The 19,020-nt window shown below is 44.4% G+C and overlaps 1 protein-coding gene across 27 annotated transcripts in view; it reads right to left on the bottom strand.

The window, feature by feature from the left end:
* PTPRT (protein tyrosine phosphatase receptor type T) overlaps positions 1-19,020 on the bottom strand; it is a 391,962-nt gene that overhangs the window by 125,723 nt on the left and 247,219 nt on the right. For all 27 annotated transcript variants that reach the window (XM_085519547.1, XM_085519558.1, XM_085519559.1 and 24 more), the window contains exons 8-9: positions 7,518-7,814; positions 5,223-5,332 (exon numbers count right to left, since the gene is read on the bottom strand). In XM_085519547.1, coding sequence (XP_085375673.1) covers positions 5,223-5,332; positions 7,518-7,814 — 407 coding nt within the window. The remainder of the gene's footprint in view (positions 1-5,222; positions 5,333-7,517; positions 7,815-19,020) is intronic.

Raw genomic sequence — 19,020 nt, 5'->3', positions numbered from 1 at the left:
ACCCTTGTCTCAGAAGCAGAATCACAGCCTTATGGTGGACATGTCATCCCAATCCTGCTGAGAGAGTCTTTAAGTATGGCGCTCCTCAATTGTGAAGAAGAAATAATAAGCAACTGCAGTCAGCACCATTCATTTTTAACCTTCTGGCCTGAATCCTAACTAAGAGGGGTTCACAGCACTGGCAGCGCCTCACCAACCTGGCCACCAAGTGTTCTGAAAGCACAACTCAGCAACCATACAAAGAGCAACTGACGTTCAGCCAGTGCAGCCTTCTTCCAGCACAATTCTGCACAAAAATCTGTTAACTACAGAACTAATTTAGCTGTGTATATATGCACAGCTTTCCTAACATGCAATCAAAAGGATGAAGCAGCCAACTGTAGAGCTGACGGCTTCAAACTTGAACAGATTATGCACAGTTTCGCTGCTAGTTTAGGTTATTAAGGGATTCTAATTCAACATAACACAGATGCAGTAAAGCACTTATTCTTCCTGTAATTGACTTTCATGGACCCTGGACAAACAACACACTGCAGAACAAGGCACCATATAAAACCGGTGTCAAAGGAAAACATTAGTGCTGTAGACAGAGAAAAACATCTAGTTATGGGAAGACTGCATTGTCAAATGTCCTTACAGGAGGGTGAGAAAGCTACGACCAAAATATACCATCATTAATTGATCATTTTCTGGGTTTTGAGCACTTAACGGCGTCTCCTTAATGCTCTCTTAATGCTCAGCTAAATGCAGCAGCCAGCCGCATGTAGCATGGACTTCCTTCAGTGCACACTTAGTGAGCTTAGTGAGAAAGCTTAGTCCCAGGAGTATTGTGCTTCCACAGAACGCAATTGAGAAGCTGTAAAAAGATTGATTTTCATGGGAACATTCAAAGCTACTTCTGACTGAAGGCAATTGCTAAGAATTGTCATCCTTCTACTATTTTGACTGTAGAGCTTTATATAAATTGGTTGCGAGATTTTGTGGTTGTTGCTTTCCTTCTTGAGGGAGCCATTTCTCATTCTTCTTTACAAAAAAGAAAGCCTTTAAATAAACAAACAAATGACTAAGCCGAGTTCACATTTCAACCCTCTTGTCTTCTCCAGGAGGAGTTTACTTGATACACCTTTTGGTAGGGAAGATTTTATGCTAAAAATTTCATGAATAGCTCTAAAAAGGGGGGTATGAATAGAACCACAAGCATAACTGTGCAGTGCGCAGCTATCACATCAGATCAACAAGCTTCATTTTACAATAAGGAAGCAGCTGTAGGGGCCAAAGCTGGGAGAAATCTGTTTCCACTCTACTGCAAATGCAGGCAGCGCATCCCACATCTACTGACCCTACACACCAGCATCTAAGAGGCAGTTTGCATGTAACAACCTCTCCTGCTGAGAAAGTGAGTGAAGTGATTGAGAAGAAATGGTATATTGGCAACTGGAGAGATGTTGTAGGGCAGACTGCAATTTCACATGGAAACTGAGGATCTGTAACCTCAGATGCACAATTTAAACTCAAATCCACCGGGCTTAGAGCAGCTTGTCTCTAAGCATCCCATTAAAGAGCTGAAATAGTGCATGAAAGTCCCTTATATTATTATTCCTAGCACCTAAACAGGGGTTTACAGCATATCGGAAACAGACTGAGAAAATTAGTAGTTAGAAGAGGCAAATACATCCTTATTTCCCAAGACCCCATGTGCAACCCACATGGGACTTAATCAATGTAAAGATGAGAACATAAGTGATTACAAGACTATTCCACACAACGTTTATAAAAACAGTTTACAGTTTAAATGTTGCCTTCAGGCACGGCTTTGAAAGGACTTCAATCAGCTGACTCTTTCTTCTAGCCAAGGAGCTGGAAATAGTGCAGTCACACTTGAAATGCTTCTAGGATTGTAATGCATTGTAACAATGCCTTCCCCCTAGTAATATGACAGGTACTTTAGACAGGAATGTGGAGGGTTTTTTGTTGGTGGTCCCCAATAAAGAAGAAACATTCTAAAAACTGGCAATTAGAAGAAATTGGCTACACACAAATAAGATTCTTATGATGGTGAAAACCAACACTGATCGATCACCGAGTGCCCCTCTAAGCTCACAGCTGCCCAAATAAACAGCAAAATGCAGCTTATTTACACTGTAGAGATCAAATACAAGCTTCCAGAAATTACCTGGGTCCACCTGTGTGCAGGATGTACCTCCATTGGGATCATGGAACAAATGCCCGAAAGAACCTCATCTAATCTACAAGCAGGAGAATTTAAGTGCCAAAGCTGGTCCATGACCTTGAATTAGATTGCTTGTTCATGCATTCCAGGGACAGCATTAGGTCCGCCCAGTGCTTGATGCTGGTTTGACTTTACACACGCTTAGGATAAAAGAAAGAAATCTTTGTTGCATGTCTTTGTACACAAAGGCTTTGAAGCTGAACTCCCACGTGGGTTTAAGCACCGTTTGATTATTAGGGATTTTAAAACACGGCAGCTTTTACAGGATTGGTTTTCTTTAAAAAAATAAAGAAAAAAAGAAAAATAAATTCAACAAGCTTTCAGACTTCCAGGAGACTCAACAGGGGGCAGAGCTTATGATGATATTGTTAGATTCTGCCATTCACAGCTCACTATGACACAGCAGCAGTAACACCTCTTTCACAAACGGCACATGCAAAAACACCTCTGCAGAGCTTTCTACCCAAACCAGCGTACCAGCAAAATCCATTATCACTCTTCAGCTATGTTTCCAAACACAGATTGATCCACTTGTCTCCTATAAGTACTTACACAACTTGAATCTACCTGGGGACCTGGCTGTAGCTGGAGTTCCTCAGCTTTATGCCCCCTGCAGTGCTTACCTGCAGCAGCAGCCTATGCATCTTCCTAATGGCTCACTTGACTGGACAAACTGACACCCACTAGTACAGAACATGTTCATCACATTAACTGCTTTGCTGTGCTCCCCTAACATCCCCAAGATGCACTGCACCATCACTCACTTCTTCCTGACTCACATCTTCATCTTTCCAGCATGCTGACAGCTGACTTGCAACTCCTGGAGCTCTCCACATCCTCTTGCAATGATTATTTCTGCCCCTTGGAACAGACTACAGTTACACACCAATTTGGTGATCTAGACGATTCCATTGTTTAAAATCCCAGCTGAGGCTGTACCCAGTGCAACAAAAGCTTAGAAAGGCGGGGGTTTTATTTGTTTATCTTAAGCAGAACTAGAGAAAAAATACAGTACAGAAAATCCAATGAGTCAGACCTAGATGATGATGGTACAGAAGGAACTGTTACTTCATTTGGGGAAGGAAGATGGCTTTTTTGTTTTCATTTTATTAGGAAAGTTTGTGCCAAAAGGTATTTGAGAGAGAAAGTCACCTGAGTAATATCTATGTGTGAATCTAGGCAGCTATTCCCACGTGTAATGCAGAACTTGACATCACCACATCCAATTTATAACGTGGTGTTTTTTGATCTGCACCTCGGAGGGAATTTTTCTTTAATAAATTTCAGTTGGTTCCTGGGCTTGTTTCTGCTTAATGACAGCAACACAACTGCAGAGTTTCTAGACAGCCGCAGACATCACTGAGTTTCCTGCTCCTGCTGGTGACAGAGCAGTGCTGCCAGTGCTGGCTTTCAGGAACTGTGCTCCCTACAGAGACCTCATTAAAGTAGCACCTCACAGGTTCCTACTTTGACCTTCTTTTATTTTTCTTCCTGTTGCAGTTAAAGCCTTATGCTTCTACCTCGATTGGTACTGCAGAACGCAGGTACCTGAGAGAACTGAAAACAGACTAACCACTACCTTTTTCTTCCTCTTTAATCAATAGGTCAGAGCAGCATCAGGCTACGATGACAAATAAATGACCAAACTCTGTCTAAAATGACACTTTAGAGGTCATTACTAGTGAGGAATGACTTTGGCATGAAGTCTTAAAATAATGCCTGTAGAGACTTGGTTTTAGGTTTAGGTATCCATAGCAGGATTAAGCAAGCAGTACAAAAGATGCAGTGACCAGGGCAATACCGGAGATTTCTTGGTATTTCCAGGAAGATTAAACTTCAGCAGCAAGTAGTAGGATGAGACATTTCTTTGCAAAGACCTGCACTTTATTTACTGAACAATTAAAAATACAAAGTCTCCTGTTACTTAGAACAGGTACACGTATTAGCTTGTTCAACATCCTGACATTAACTATGAAAGCATTCTGGCCTCTCTCCAGATTATAGGTAACCACTCATCTGTATTTTTGACTCCAGCTGGCGAACTCCATTCATGTCAATACACTTGTCCTGGGGTGTCAAGGAGAATGGGAATGAATTCTGGCATTTATTCACAAACCTCAGACACTCCATTTCTCCAGGTAGTTTTAAACTCTTGGACTTTCATCCTTTTGGGAAGTGGGAAAAGTTGGAATTCACCTTGACTTCTCTTTGGCTTCAGCTGTCAAATATGCATAGAGTCATTATCAGAAAAGATCTCTATGTGCCTCACTGAGACTCGAGCAGTGGTGTGACTCGAGGGGCAAAGGCACAGTCATGAAGCATCACTACCCTGGAGGCATTAAAATCTCTCTATGCAGCTGCTCAGCCAGAAAAGCTACTTGGTTTGCTGAAGTCCTTTCAATGAGCTGAGCCCAAGGCAATATTTTAGAAGGAAACTGCCTCTTTAAAAATTAAAAGGAGTTATTTTTGCATCATTTGACTGGGATTGCTTTAAATGTGTTCCATTATAGGTCACGTCTGCTGCCAGAAAAATAATGCATTCACAACTGATTCTATTCAGACCAATCTCTTAAAAAATACAGAGAGCTTTATAGTGGAACTCCTCACTCATATACAGAGGATAGACAGAGGATAGACTACCAGACCTGCAAAAGCCATGAAATTCCAAGGGTTTATTTGGACGGGTCAATTGCAATCTGCACGGCGTTTTCCAAGTGTCTCCACGATGACCAACAAAACACAAATTCTTACTTCAGTAAAGGATTACCTCTTAGCAAACTCTGCCACATGAAGCACTTTTCCCCAACCCCCACCTGCCTTGAACTGGAAAACTTTTTCAGTGACAACAGCAGACTATCTCAAATATCCTTACATATTTTATTCAGGCTTATCGCAGTGTTTTCTGAAGTCTCCCGGAGCTCATGACTGGCTTAAACACATATGAGAAAGGCCCTATGGCATATGTGCTTTGACGACAGACAGTTCTCCTCACCTCATAAAGTGTAATGATGCCATTTGTCTCGTTTGGAGGCTTCCACTGAACGTAGATTTTCTCTTCAAAAGGTCCTCCCTGGATGGATTCCAAGGGAACGGGTCCAGGAACTACAGAAAGAAAGAAAAACAAAAGCAAACAATGCTGTGTTAGAAGCTAACACAAACTCCAGCAGTCACACACGTCAGAAGACACCAAGAGACCATCAGGCAAAGTTCACAGCTGAAAATAATGAACAAAAATAATAGCAATTAAAGAAAACCACTAAACGACAAACAAAGCCAGAACCCACGACACTACAGAATTAGCTCCATTATACCTTCAGCCCATAGGAGAAAAGTCTTTGAGTACTTGAACCAAAACCTCAGAAAATGAATGTATGAGTTTATCCCCCGAACCACGTGGAAGTGTTCTCATTGCATAAACATGTAGACTTACGCTTCCTGCTTCCATTTAACATCATAAAATAAATGTTTAATTTTACCCCAAAATATGCATTTGTTTTTATTGCCAAAAACCAGTATTGCAGCATGTGCGTATTTGTCTAAGTTTCTCTTCTATTCATACATTAAGATGCAAAAATATATATATTTTAAATAAAAAGAACTTAAACAAGTGAACCCAATTCAACTTCACCTTAAATATACCTATTTGCATTAGTGCAAATAACAGTGATTAACACCGTAACACTGCAGAAATGTCCACAGTACCCACACAATGTCAAGCAGCATAGTTATAGGGAGTAGCCTCTCTTTAATCATCTCCCTGTTCTGGAATACAACACCTTTCTATTTCCAGTGGAGCTGTGCTTTATCTAGAAAAAGTTCAACAATACTGGGTCATTAACAAACTTGACAATCTGCTGCAACAACAAACTGCTTGAGAGTTGGAAGAATGGCACATCCACGAGGAAGCAGGATTTGCCCTTCAAACACACTGTGAGGATCAGTAATAATGTAGGCAGTGTAGCCTCCTCTTTCAGTGAGCAATTTCAGCTCTTCTTCCAGCTCCTTTGGACAGTGCCTTCCCTAACTTTCCACCTGTGAACATTATAGATGATATATGCACATGACAACTCAAGGCATTACACAGTTGGACAAGGCAGGATATGGATAATTGTGTGCTCACTCCTAATTTGTAAGACTGCAGTGCTGAGTGTTTGCATTTTGCTTACAAGCTAAATCTTGTCCATTTACCTGCCTTCCATCAGATACACAGGATAGAGAGTGTTCGAGGACAGAATCATTTGGGTGCAATGCTAAAGGACAGTTACAGTCAGTAGGAAATATATTGTGTCCTCCTTCACCTACACAACAGCAAAGCTCCATCCACCTAAACAGCCAGATTGTACCTTGGCATGAAGATCCTATGGGCTGCACACCTTTATCAATATGAAAGATTGATTTCCCTAGTTAAGGACAACGTAAGATTTATGTTTCAAGATGGCTACAAGGCCACCTAAAAATCCACCTACTCTAGCAAAATTTTAATGCTGTGAAAGATAACTAAAAGACACTTCTAAGCCTGACTGATAAAAACCCCACTCATTTTTTCAGGAAGATCTGCCATCCTCTTAATTCCCTTGTATGATATATTGTCTGGAACCACTTTCAGTTGAGAGAAACTTAGGAAAGCAAGATCTTATTGCTCTGGCAGAGGAAGAACATTTCTTTTTAACACTAGACAGAATGGAAGCTTGTAGTTTAGGAGAGTTCTTAGTCTGAAATAGCTCAGATAGGAAAATAACACTTTAAAGCTTTCCACCAGTACTTCTTTAAAAGTGTTCTTTTGTATCTGGAATGGAAGAGTTAGCACCAAAAGAATTTAGCATCTGAGGCATATATAAAATGCTACATCTAGAAGGTCAGTATTAAGAAAAAACACACTCTGGAAAGGAAGACATTATAACTCTTTGGTGAAGTAAAGGAACCAGAAGAAAAAAAAAAAAGTCTAATGTCAGAATTATATTTGCCCATATGATAAAGGAAGCGGCTGTGTCGGTCCTGGGTAGTTCAGAACACAACTTCTACTGAATTAAACCTACTGCTGTTCAGTAACTGCTCGAACTGGTGCTTGTCATTTCCAAGCACCTCAGGGAGCCCTGCCCTTTCAAGAACACTGCTGTGAAATGGAAATTATTTACACCTACAAATTTAACTTGCATAACATACATCCTGTCCAGAGAAGCCATTTATAAGTCTTCTGGGACAGGCGATTATGCTGTTATTTACAGTTTGAAAAGATCACAATGCCTTCACAAAAAAGAAGCAAGCAAACAAACCCAACATAACTCACCATCCTCCTCAGTCTGCACAACCAGCTCCTCACTCTCCATTTTGCCCTCTGGATTAGAAAGGGCCAGCCTCAGCCTGATGGTCATGAAGGGCCGAAGACCTCGCAAGGTATAGTGGGAAGAAGTTTGGATGAGTTCCTCTGCCTCAAATTTTTGCTGGTTAAAAACATACTGGTACTGGACTGTGAGATTGTAGCTGTGGCAGCGGGTCACGGCATAACCAAAGGGCTCCCACTGCAGTGTCAGCTGCCGGGAACGGATATCAACCACTTCTACATTCTGTGGTCCATGGACAGGATCTGTGAAGCAAAGAGACAATGAATTACAAAAGAAATAACAAATTAATTCAAATTCAAAAGAAGTCAGCCACCATTAATATGCCTCCTTCCATATTGCCAGTTCAGGGTCCCTCGCAGTTCTGAGTGTTCTTGCCTTTACAATGTAAAAGTGATATTACTCATGTTTCTGAGAGAAAGAACAAAGGCAAAGGGAAATTAATGTCCGATCCACTCATGTATTCTAGCTGCTGAACCATCAGTGAAAATCCTATCATAGGGCACTGAACAGAGGTCGCGCTTCTGAGTCCTGTGAAATGTCACCGAACCCAAGAACGGCAGCATGATTTTAGTAGTGTGGAAGCTGCACTTTCTTCGATGTTACAAACACATTCCTACCCAACACCTCAGTGAATGCAGCCTGAAGCGATGCAAGGAAATGGCAGTCGGAAGAGAAGGAACGAGCTCAGGTCTCTCACCATTATATTCCTGCCATTATACTCCTGCACCCTCCTTGCAACCCCATGCCCACCCAGCTCAGAGACTGAGACACAGTGAACCAAGAGGAACTCTCCGTCAGTAAGTTTTGTGAGCCAACTCAACCTTATGCTAGCAAAACTTTTATTTCAGAGCACATCAAAAGCTTTAACCTCAACCAAGATTCATCATCCTTCATTATTCTTTCCACAGTATCTGTCTGAGGTAAAAGTTTGAATATTCATGTGTAAGAATCATTTTCACCTGCTGTTCCTTAATTTATTTTTAACAGCATCACTCAGAAGCTTCGACTATAGACTCTGCCCTTATTATGAAATATAAATGCACACGTCCTTACACACGCAGATAGAAAGAATGGAAGATGAGTTAGTAAAATCAGTGTTTGGGATGTGTCAGATGGTGGTACCACCACACGTGTCACAGTGTGTTCATCTGACATTTCTTCAACACGGCGAGCTCATCTGCTTTGTTGTACAGTATATATCTAAGGAAGATTAGAAAGTTCATTACTTCACACAGCCTTTAGGTTTATATTCAAATGGAGTGTTTTGCCCACTTCTCCCATTCACACTGTGACTCACGGACAACTTGAAGCAATCAGAACCCACAGGTCCCTTTCTGTGGGGCTGCTCTCCAGCCCCTCATCCCCCAGTCTCTACACAGAGCCCGGGCAGCCCCATCCCAGCTGCACAACCCAGCACTTCTCCACTTCGTGCAGACAGAAACTGCCCTCAAATCTGACTGTGGTGTGAGGCCTCTGTACTGTGAAGGCAATCAATGCTTCTCCCAGTTAAACATCATCTACAAATGCACTTCATAAAACTTTCAGATCTTTATTGGATTCAGCGATGAAAACACGAAAGAGAACTGGTTCAATAACGGAGCCCTGCAGAGCCCCACTAGTGGCACAAAGGGCAGCTCTCAGGCCATTGCCTCCCCACGCCCAACACAGCCATGTTTTGGTCACCATGGGACATTCTAACGGTCACAACTGCCACAGCTTTCTGATGTCACAAACCACCTCCCTGACAACCGCTATAAATACAGGGACCCTGACAACAGAACATCAGTCTTCAGTAGACTCGCGACTTGCTGGCACCCTTGTGGCCCAAGGAGCAATTTACAAATTCCCTTTTTACCTTTCGTGTTGTCCCTCGTGGAGGAGGATGGATCCTCCTCCACCAAAGAAGCGGCGGCTTCAGGGGAGCAGCAGCAAACCTGAGCCGATGGAGGTCGATCCACCAGACAGCAGCGTCGAGCCCATGGAGGTGGACATCCCTCTGGAGGACGAACCCATGGAGGTGGATCCACCTCCATCGAGGCAGGGCAGGCACCACAACATCGTGTCTGCCTGGCGACGCTGCTACCTCCATCGGCGGCGCACCAGGGGCTCTCCATTTCCATCTTGGCGTTGAAATGGCACCATCCGCCAGAGAGCCCCTGCGCCAGCTGCTGCTCCCTGCCGCCCTTTCTTCCCCGCCCTCCATCCTCAGCCTTCCCCAAGACCTCTCACCTCTTCTTCCCCTAACTCTGAGGAGACGGGAAGGACTGGCACTGCTGTCCTACAAGCTGCTGCGCCAGGACAAGACAAGGAGTCCAACAGATGGCTTTCAGCTTCCTGCAGCCTCCAGCTGAGCCCTGACAAGACGGCAGGACTGGGACTGGTGTCCTACAAGCTGCTGCACCACCACAGCACGAGGAGTCCAGCGGACGGCCCCGAGCTCCCTGCGGCCTCCAGGCGCTGGCACAGAAGCTACAGAGGCGGCTGTTCCTTTGGAGAAGCAGAGGACTTGGCTTTGGACGGGAAGAAGGGCTCAAGGGCAGCATGAAGGTCCACCGCAGTTGCTCCACTGGGACTTTTGTTTCAACACCGGGCCACAACAAATTTAAAAGGACAACACAAAGTAATAGCAATAAAAGCAAGCAATTTATGATAAAAGCAAAACCTGTCCATGCCTCTCCATGTGGGTACTTGAGGGTCTGTCCAGGCACGGCCTGTGCTCGGTGCTGGGCCCAGAAGGCCCAGGGGGGACAAGGGCGGTGATGATCTCCCGGCACGGCCCCCACCGGGCACGGAGCCGCGGCCTCCGCAGCCTCAATAACCGCCGCAGCCGCCCGGACGCGGCTCCGCATCCAACGTGCGGCCGGGCCTCGGGCTGCAGGGCTGCCCGGCTCTGTCAGCGCCCGACGGCAGCAGCAGGAACCGCTGCGGGAGCTGCACCCAACCCGTGTCCCCGCCCTCGAGGCAGACGCAGCTCCTCCCAGCTGAGGCGCTGAACACGTGCTGACACGTTTCAAAGTGGACAGTAATTAAAAGAAACGTGCTCCATGCCGTAGTTTCTTTCCTTAACACGACCTGTTCATTACAGCAACCCATGAACAGCGGATGGGTTTGACTTACTGAGCCAGATTCTAAACTATCAGTTTCTGCTATAGTCCTGAGACCCCCCTACACAAGCACAGAACATCCTGCATCCTCCCAAGAGCTCTCTTCTCTCAAGACAGAGGACAAAGCAACATGTCTGTCAGCTATTAAGCACGCTTACCTACTTCCCTTATATATATATTTAGCTGAGCTTTAAAGTTCATGGGTTGACCATCCTTAGCAATGTAGCCACTGAAATATGCTACAATAGCCACATATGCTACAGTGCATGCACCAACTCAGTAAATGCTGGTTTGTGAGCTGCTGCTGAATCCCATGCTCTTCTGGGCCATGTGTCCAACACCTTTAGATGACCCCAAAACCCACAGACAGTAACACCAGAGAGCAATTACAAGGAGAATGTAGTCATGAATACCACTGGACTTTAAAATATTGTTTCTAGGAACGATAGATTTTGCCCAAGAGATATTAGTGCTGCACCTCCACATTAAAAGAATCACTTGAAAACTTGCAGCAACACATTTACAGTCCATCAGTATGCGTTTTCAAATGCCATGCCTCCAATGCAACAGTCAAAACTCAGAATCAATCAGCCAAAGGGAATTATTCTACTCAGAAGTTATGTGAAAAGAAAGTAGCAGAAAACAGTAAAGCATAGAATAACTTTACACTGTAACTAACACACCTACATAGACTTGCTGGTGAATTAAGCAGCAACACACCCTGCAAGAGGGAAGTGTTCATCCTCATCAAGTAGAAGACTAATGTCACCAATGGTCCTTTTCCCATCAATATATTTTAAAAAGCCCTTTTTCTAGCTCCCCACACCACTGACCAGCTTCAGTTCTGAGGTCTGATCACCTAAATGTTCTCCCTGCAATGGCAAACAACATCTCTGTAATCCTCCCACACTCACAGAATCACATAATGGACCAGGTTGGAAGGGACCTCAAGGATCATGAAGCTCCAACTCCCCCACCACAAGCAGGGCCACCAACCTCCACATTTAATACCAGCCCAGGCTGCCCAGGGCCCCATCCAGCCTGGCCTTGAACATCTCCAGGGATGGACAGGGCATAAACCTCAATGTTTAAAAGCAACAAACTTACAAGCACCATTCCTCATTGGTTCCCCTAGAAACTGTACCAAGAAATTACCATCAAGCCATTTTTGGACTCTCCTGGACCTGTTTTATACCATTTGTGTGGTATTCACCCTTAACATCTGGCAAGTTGAATTCTTCGTAAGGACAAGAGCACCTGATACACAGGTACCTCTCAGGTCCTTAAAGAATACATCATCAGTGCCATCATCGCAGAAGGGTGGCCTATGGTAGACGACACTTCACTTCCTCTCCCACAACTGCCCTGCTTGTCACTGATGGTCAGTAACAGTCCATCAGGACACAACAGGCACAGGGCTCTTCCCAACACATTTTGCTAATGCCAATGATACTGCAGCTATGGGACAGTGCCAAGACTTCCAGCTGCTCTACCTACTACCTCCTGCTGTGTGCATTGGTGTATAAGTGTTTCAAGTGTGCTTCACTGTACCCTATAACTCATGGAAATGTCGGAAGGATCTCAGTAACACACAATCCCTAAAATTCTGGAGACTTCTCCCACAGTTTATCACCAGTGAGCCTGGTTTTATTTCTTTTCACACTTCAAATCACATGCATCCTTCATCCTCCTTCAAAACCAGCGCCATTGCCTCCCCACACCCAACACAGCCATGTTTTGGTCACCATGGGACATTCTAACGGTCACAACTGCCACAGCTTTCTGATGTCACAAACCACCTCCCTGACAACCGCTATAAATACAGGGACCCTGACAACAGAACATCAGTCTTCGGTAGACTCGCGACTTGTTGGCACCCTTGTGGCCCAAGGAGCACTTTACAAATTCCCTTTTTACCTTTCGTGTTGTCCCTCGTGGAGGAGGATGGATCCTCCTCCACCAAAGAAGCGGCGGCTTCAGGGGAGCAGCAGCAAACCTGAGCCGATGGAGGTCGATCCACCAGACAGCAGCGTCGAGCCCATGGAGGTGGACATCCCTCTGGAGGAAGAGCCCATGGAGGTGGATCCACCTCCATCGAGGCAGGGCAGGCACCACAACATCGTGTCTGCCTGGCGACGCTGCTACCTCCATCGGCGGCGCACCAGGGGCTCTCCATTTCCATCTTGGCGTTGAAATGGCACCATCCGCCAGAGAGCCCCTGCGCCAGCTGCTGCTCCCTGCCGCCCTTTCTTCCCCGCCCTCCATCCTCAGCCTTCCCCAAGACCTCTCACCTCTTCTTCCCCTAACTCTGAGGAGACGGGAAGGACTGGCACTGCTGTCCTACAAGCTGCTGCGCCAGGACAAGACAAGGAGTCCAACAGATGGCTTTCAGCTTCCTGCAGCCTCCAGCTGAGCCCTGACAAGAGGGCAGGACTGGGACTGGTGTCCTACAAGCTGCTGCACCACCACAGCACGAGGAGTCCAGCGGACGGCCCCGAGCTCCCTGCGGCCTCCAGGCGCTGGCACAGAAGCTACAGAGGCGGCTGTTCCTTTGGAGAAGCAGAGGACTTGGCTTTGGACGGGAAGAAGGGCTCAAGGGCAGCATGAAGGTCCACCGCAGTTGCTCCATTGGGACTTTTGTTTCAACACTGGGCCACAATGGATTTAAAAGGACAACACAAAGTAATAACAATAAAAACCTGAGCAATTCTTAAAAAAGCAAAACCAGTCTGTGCCTCTCCATGTGGGTACTTGAGGGTCTGCCCGGAGACTGCCCAGTGCAGCACTGTGCCCTGCAAGGTCTGTCCACCCCTGGGAGAGCTGACAGCTCTCAGAATGGTTCTGTGACAACCTACAGCCTCTGAAACCATAACAGTAAGCACAATCCTGGCTTTGGAGGCATTGAAAGAAAACCAAAACCACATCAGTGTCCTTCAGAACCTTCCAAGGTAAACAGCTCCCGACTCCAAACCAGAATGGGGTTGAGACATCACAAACATTTCATGTCTTGGCAGTGGTGTAATTGAAGATGGCGATTAACCTCCATGCAAATGTTATAGCATTTGTTAAATCAGTCATTTTCTTTAAGTCCGCTGTGTTATAGAATGAATGGGCAATGAGAGGGCGTTTGGTTTATTTACATCAGGTGTGTTGATTATTGGTGAGTAAGAAATGAGACTGATTCAGCATCATCTCATTGAAGTACATGTCCAAAGCCTTACTATGGACGATTATCTGCATGTTTCAATTATCTCACCTTGTTAACATTAGCCTTTTCCATTCTAAGTCTCCCAAGCTGGCTTGTGTTGAGCAATCTCAAATTCTAACTCCTAATTTTATCATAAATTATTTATAATATATCCTGATTTTTTTTTACCCCACGGGACAATGTTTTCAGTAGAGTTACATGGCTACGAACAACAGATGAGTTTAAATTACAAGGCAAGACTCCAAACTCCAGATTTCAGCTATCGTCCAGATACCCCACTACACACACACAGAACATCCTGCATCCCCCCAGCAGCTATCTTTTCTCAGGCTTATGTCCTTAAAATGCGTCATTTTTCAGCCCAGTGGGGCAAGGTTGTGGCAGTGGGGTGCAAAGTGATTGGGGTGCTGCACTGAAAACAGAAATGGGATTCAGGTTTCAGAAATACCCATATCCTCAGGCGCTTCCTAAAGTGTAGAGGTTTGACATCTAATGGCCTTCCAGGTTCTTTAGCCAAGAGGAATGTATAAATAACTAAAAGCTATTTAAATCTTAGGTTCAGAGAGGGAGAAACGAGGCTGGAATCAAACTGGTAAATTGAAGCGCAAGACCTGCAAAGCTTTATATTCCTTCTGGCTCCCTTATCTCACCTTTCAATCTCCTTCTCCTGGAAGCTCAGACTATGTAATTCTGAAAATACTTTCCTGTTGCCACACCAATTTCCTCCACAGCACAAGCCATTGCAACTTACTGTTAAAAGATTTTGTATTGTTTTTAAAGGGCAGCAGTCTTACTACTTTCCCAGTTTAATTCCTCCTGCACTTGCAAGTATATATCCTTCTTTTTCAATCTTTATCTCAAAAGGTCTGTAGTACCCACTTCCCTGGGTCTACCAAAGCAAGGCAGAAACAGTCTCACCCCATCTGAACAGTGATGGATCATATACATATATATCAGTAGAACCTGCATATACTGAGGTTTCTGCATGTACTGCGACCTTGGAAAACCCATGGAAATTCGTAACAGGCAGCAGCAACGAACCAGGTGTCACTGATCTACTACACCTAGCCTTGAATCCATACAAAGAAAATCACAGTCTCTGGGATTTCACTGTGCAAACACTTCATTTTCTGTTCAGCCTGGCTGAACTATTCATTACATCAAAATCAAGGACCAAACAGTATTTTTTAATACTGCATTTCCCAACAACAATTCAACACCTACCCTTAATTCAGTCAGGAGGCTGCAAAATGTATCTGGCCAGGAACCCTGCTGCACTCCCTATGACAGGCAAGTGGCCAGGATGGAAACAAACTCTCCCAACAGATGGTTCAGGTGTGCGGCTAGTCCTTACCCCATGGAAACGGATCATTCTGACTCACTGCTGACCACTACTGTCCACAGACTGAGCCTCCTGCCATCACCATTCCACAGAGTGTACTTCTATAGCTGTTTCTACAGTTTTCTTATTTAATTTTACAGATCTTGTTTTGTTCTCTGTAGTCGACTCACTCAAGGTGAGATTGTAGAAGGGCAGAATTCGATTTAGATTATTAATAACAATTGTTTCCGCTTCATACCTCTCTCCACCTATGGAAGACCAAAGAATAAAGGACGTAATGACAACGCACCAGGGTCTGAAGATGAAGCTAAGGTTAAGCAGAGAAGTTAAATAGAGAAAATCAGCTGTTGCTCTCCAGGTTAACTACCTGCTGCAGGGGCCTAATTGCAAGATATTGTTACTGTCAGGGAGGACACAGTACTGAGTGGAAAAAGGCTGATCTGCTCTGAGGCCTCACCGCCGGCATCGCCCGACCCTATGGAGAAGGAGGCGATGTTTATGAGCCGTGCAGTTGCCCACTGATTACGTTGTTTCCCAGCAGTAGTTTTACACTTTTACAATAAACTGAGACTGACTACTTTTCATGTAACCGCAACAAAATTCCTTGTAGCAGTGAAATGGAAAATGGGATAATTCTTTTGTAGATTCCTACCTGTTCTACAAAGACACCTTTTTTTGTCTCACAGATGGAAATCTAAACAGTAACTTGTCTGGCAATGATTTGATTGCAGATATTAGATGAGAGCCGAAGCCCTTTCCATCTCACCCTGACTCCCTATCTCCCAACTTCCTCCTTACACTACCATACGATGCAGCAAGCCAAGGGAAACATACCTACTAGCAAAAATAATGTAGCAGAAGCATTCAACTGGTCTGTTTTATCCAATTCAAATGTATGTGATGGCTCAGGATAAAACAGACAACTCCAGTGAGTGCTGTCCATCTCTTCAGAGATGCTGACAGGCAAGTTGTTCTATGAACACCCCCTGTATCCTCATCCTGTACGCGGCCATTGCAGAGCTCTGTCCATTCTTGAAGCACTGCATGTCTTTTTGGTGACAGCATTTCTTTGCTGAGCATAACGACGCATACAGATGCTGCCCATCAGATTTCAATGCCTCCCCAGCCTGAATGTGGTAGAAATGCCCTTTCAGACGTGACAGATAAAAACACTGATCAGGCAGAGCTCGTTCAGCCTTTCCTGGCCTTATTCTTTCCTGCATAAAGAAAATTTCCCTCGTTTGAATTTCGTTTCATTTTTAACTGGTTCGGCTGTCACCGCTCCAAAGACAGGGCAGAGAAAGCTGAAGGCAGATAGTTATACAGAAAGGTGTCTTCTAAGAGTTTCAACAGGGAAAACAACAAGAGAAAAAAGGAAGGAACTTCATGCTGCAAAATGGCCACGGAGCAAGCAAGCTGCTTGTTGAAATACATGCAATCAACTCATCCCCACGTCACACACAAAGAAATAGGTGTCATTACAGCTGATGAACAAAACCAGGCCGTTCTGTGAGACATGAAGGAGCAGCCAGATCCGTTACAATAGAACCATGAAAGAAGCTGGATCATTGGCTATGTGCTAAGCTTGGTGAGCTCTTGTAACACTTAACACGACCATCGCACTGCGACTCACAGCACCTTTTCTTCATGTTTTGATTGATCTGGTTTTGTATCAGTCGCAAATTTTAGTCCTAATTCTGCATTGTAGGAAACTCAATATTTCAGCTTGTATTTTCTCATTACAGCTGGATATGGTAAAAAAGCAAGCTTGCTTCTTCTGGCACCAAAAACCTAACAAACTTCAAAACAACCATTTAAAACAACAATAAGGGGCAATTATGAGTTTATTAAAAGCATCTATCACGGAAACACTTAGCAGTGCTATTCCATGGCTGGGAACAAAATGGGGATTATCGAGCATTTTGATGATTAAATGCAGAAGTATAATTAAATATGCTAATGTAAGCAAAATTACAAAGCAGGTAGAGCACTTGGTCTTTGGCAAACAGAAGTAAAATGTGGGTTTTTTTTTCCTACAAATCTATTTATTTTATTATGTGTAAGTAAAATTTATTTGTGCAATTTTATTAACATGCATATGTATTTAATTTGATTCCCTCTTTCTCTGTGTACCTCTGCTGTTAGCTTCAAACACAACAAGCGGAAATGATTGGAATACTGCATTCCTGACAAAGAATAAATTGTCTCTGTAAAAGTAAAGGAGGTGATTGAAATAGCAGGGAAACAAATGCTTGAGAGGTTTCCCCTACGCAGCCATAGGTCTGAACAGCAGAGAGAAGCACTGCTCCTGCAGATAGGCTTTCTCACATTTCTAACTGCAGCTCCCTCTTCTGCCTGTGCAATCTGCAAGAGAAATTCTCCACCATCTCCTGGAAGCCTTTCAGAAGTAAATAAAAACCATGTTTTCCACATCTATCTGTCAGCCCCAAGAAAGGGCCCCCAGCTGATGAAGCACTGGCTTTGAGGGCGCTGTGGTGATACCTCAGGTGCCCAAAGCCACTTGAAGCTCATCCCATCTTCTCAAGATTGAAGAGAAGCAACAAGTCCCTTTTTCACCAGCAACGGGCACTCAGGTTTCAGAAGTTCAAATATGACAAGGGCTGAGATTGGATAATTATGAAGGGCAAAGGACATACTGACACAGCCATAAAGGACCAGACAAAGGGAGGAGATGTCCTCAGGAGTGAGTAGTTGGAAATTCAGGTAGTGTAGAAGATGCCAATCCATTTCTTTTCCCAGTTATTCCCTTCGCTGGGCCAAGAGACTTTAGAATTCCTGTTTCCAAGTGCTGTCTGCAATGTATTTCAGAAATGTAGTTTTAGACAAGGTCTAACTACAATGTATGGGCAGCTGTTTCATTCCAATTTCATGCTCATGTCTTCCTTCCAATAGAAAGCTGAAATCAGCAGTGCAATGTCATTACTGCCACGGCTGGGTACCTGTTATGTGAATATACATATCTGGACAAATGTTTATTTCAAACTGCTGTAGATACTCCTTGGGATGGTGGAAGAAGGATAGAAGTTGGCTCTGAAAAAAATCAATAGCCCAATAATTGCTCATTTCCTACGTTATGGTCGCACTTCTAACCTACAGAAAATGAAGCAGAATAACTTTATCCCTAAGCTTATCTGGCTGTAAAATCTCTGTTCAAAGATGCCCACGTTCCCAATAGGAGCCATTCCCATTCTTCTGGATTTTCTGACTCAATTAATAAACTAGACTTGCTGCAGTGCAGCAGCCAAAATCCTGGTGTGCTTCAACACCTGCTCACAAGGGGGACAGAAGCAAAATCTCTCCCAGCATCTTCCTGGAGGTGCCTATTTTCCAGCACTGAGCTACAAAGTGCCAATGTCTCTTCTCTAGCTCTGCTAACTCAGTTTTGTCCACTCCCTGCGATGTCACCAGTCAGTAGCATCAATGAGTAACTCCTCGGGTCATGGTCAGCATCGCAGCAGCCAGGTCCATTTTATAACAGGACTGCCCAGATTTTTGCCTTTGAGACTTTTCCTGATAGTTCATCTGCTTTCAGCACCAGCACAGCTCTGACATGGACAGGGAGCCAGGATCGGTGCCTTCTCTGAGATCCATCAGACTGGCAGGTCTGTAAAGTAAAAGGGGCTCATAGAAGGAGGCCTGGCAAGAAGCAAGAGCAAAGGTCCCAGAGAGCAGATGTGAGGAACAGGACCAGCATTTCTTCACCACCATTAATTGGTGAGACGCTAAAAAATTACTCTTAGAGAATTTCAGAGCAGACCTTATGCACGACACAT

Source organism: Coturnix japonica, chromosome 19, assembly GCF_054131305.1.
Source record: "Coturnix japonica strain WE chromosome 19, WE-NBRP24, whole genome shotgun sequence".
Classification (NCBI taxonomy): Eukaryota; Metazoa; Chordata; class Aves; order Galliformes; family Phasianidae; genus Coturnix; species Coturnix japonica.
This window is presented reverse-complemented; position numbering and strand designations above follow the sequence as displayed.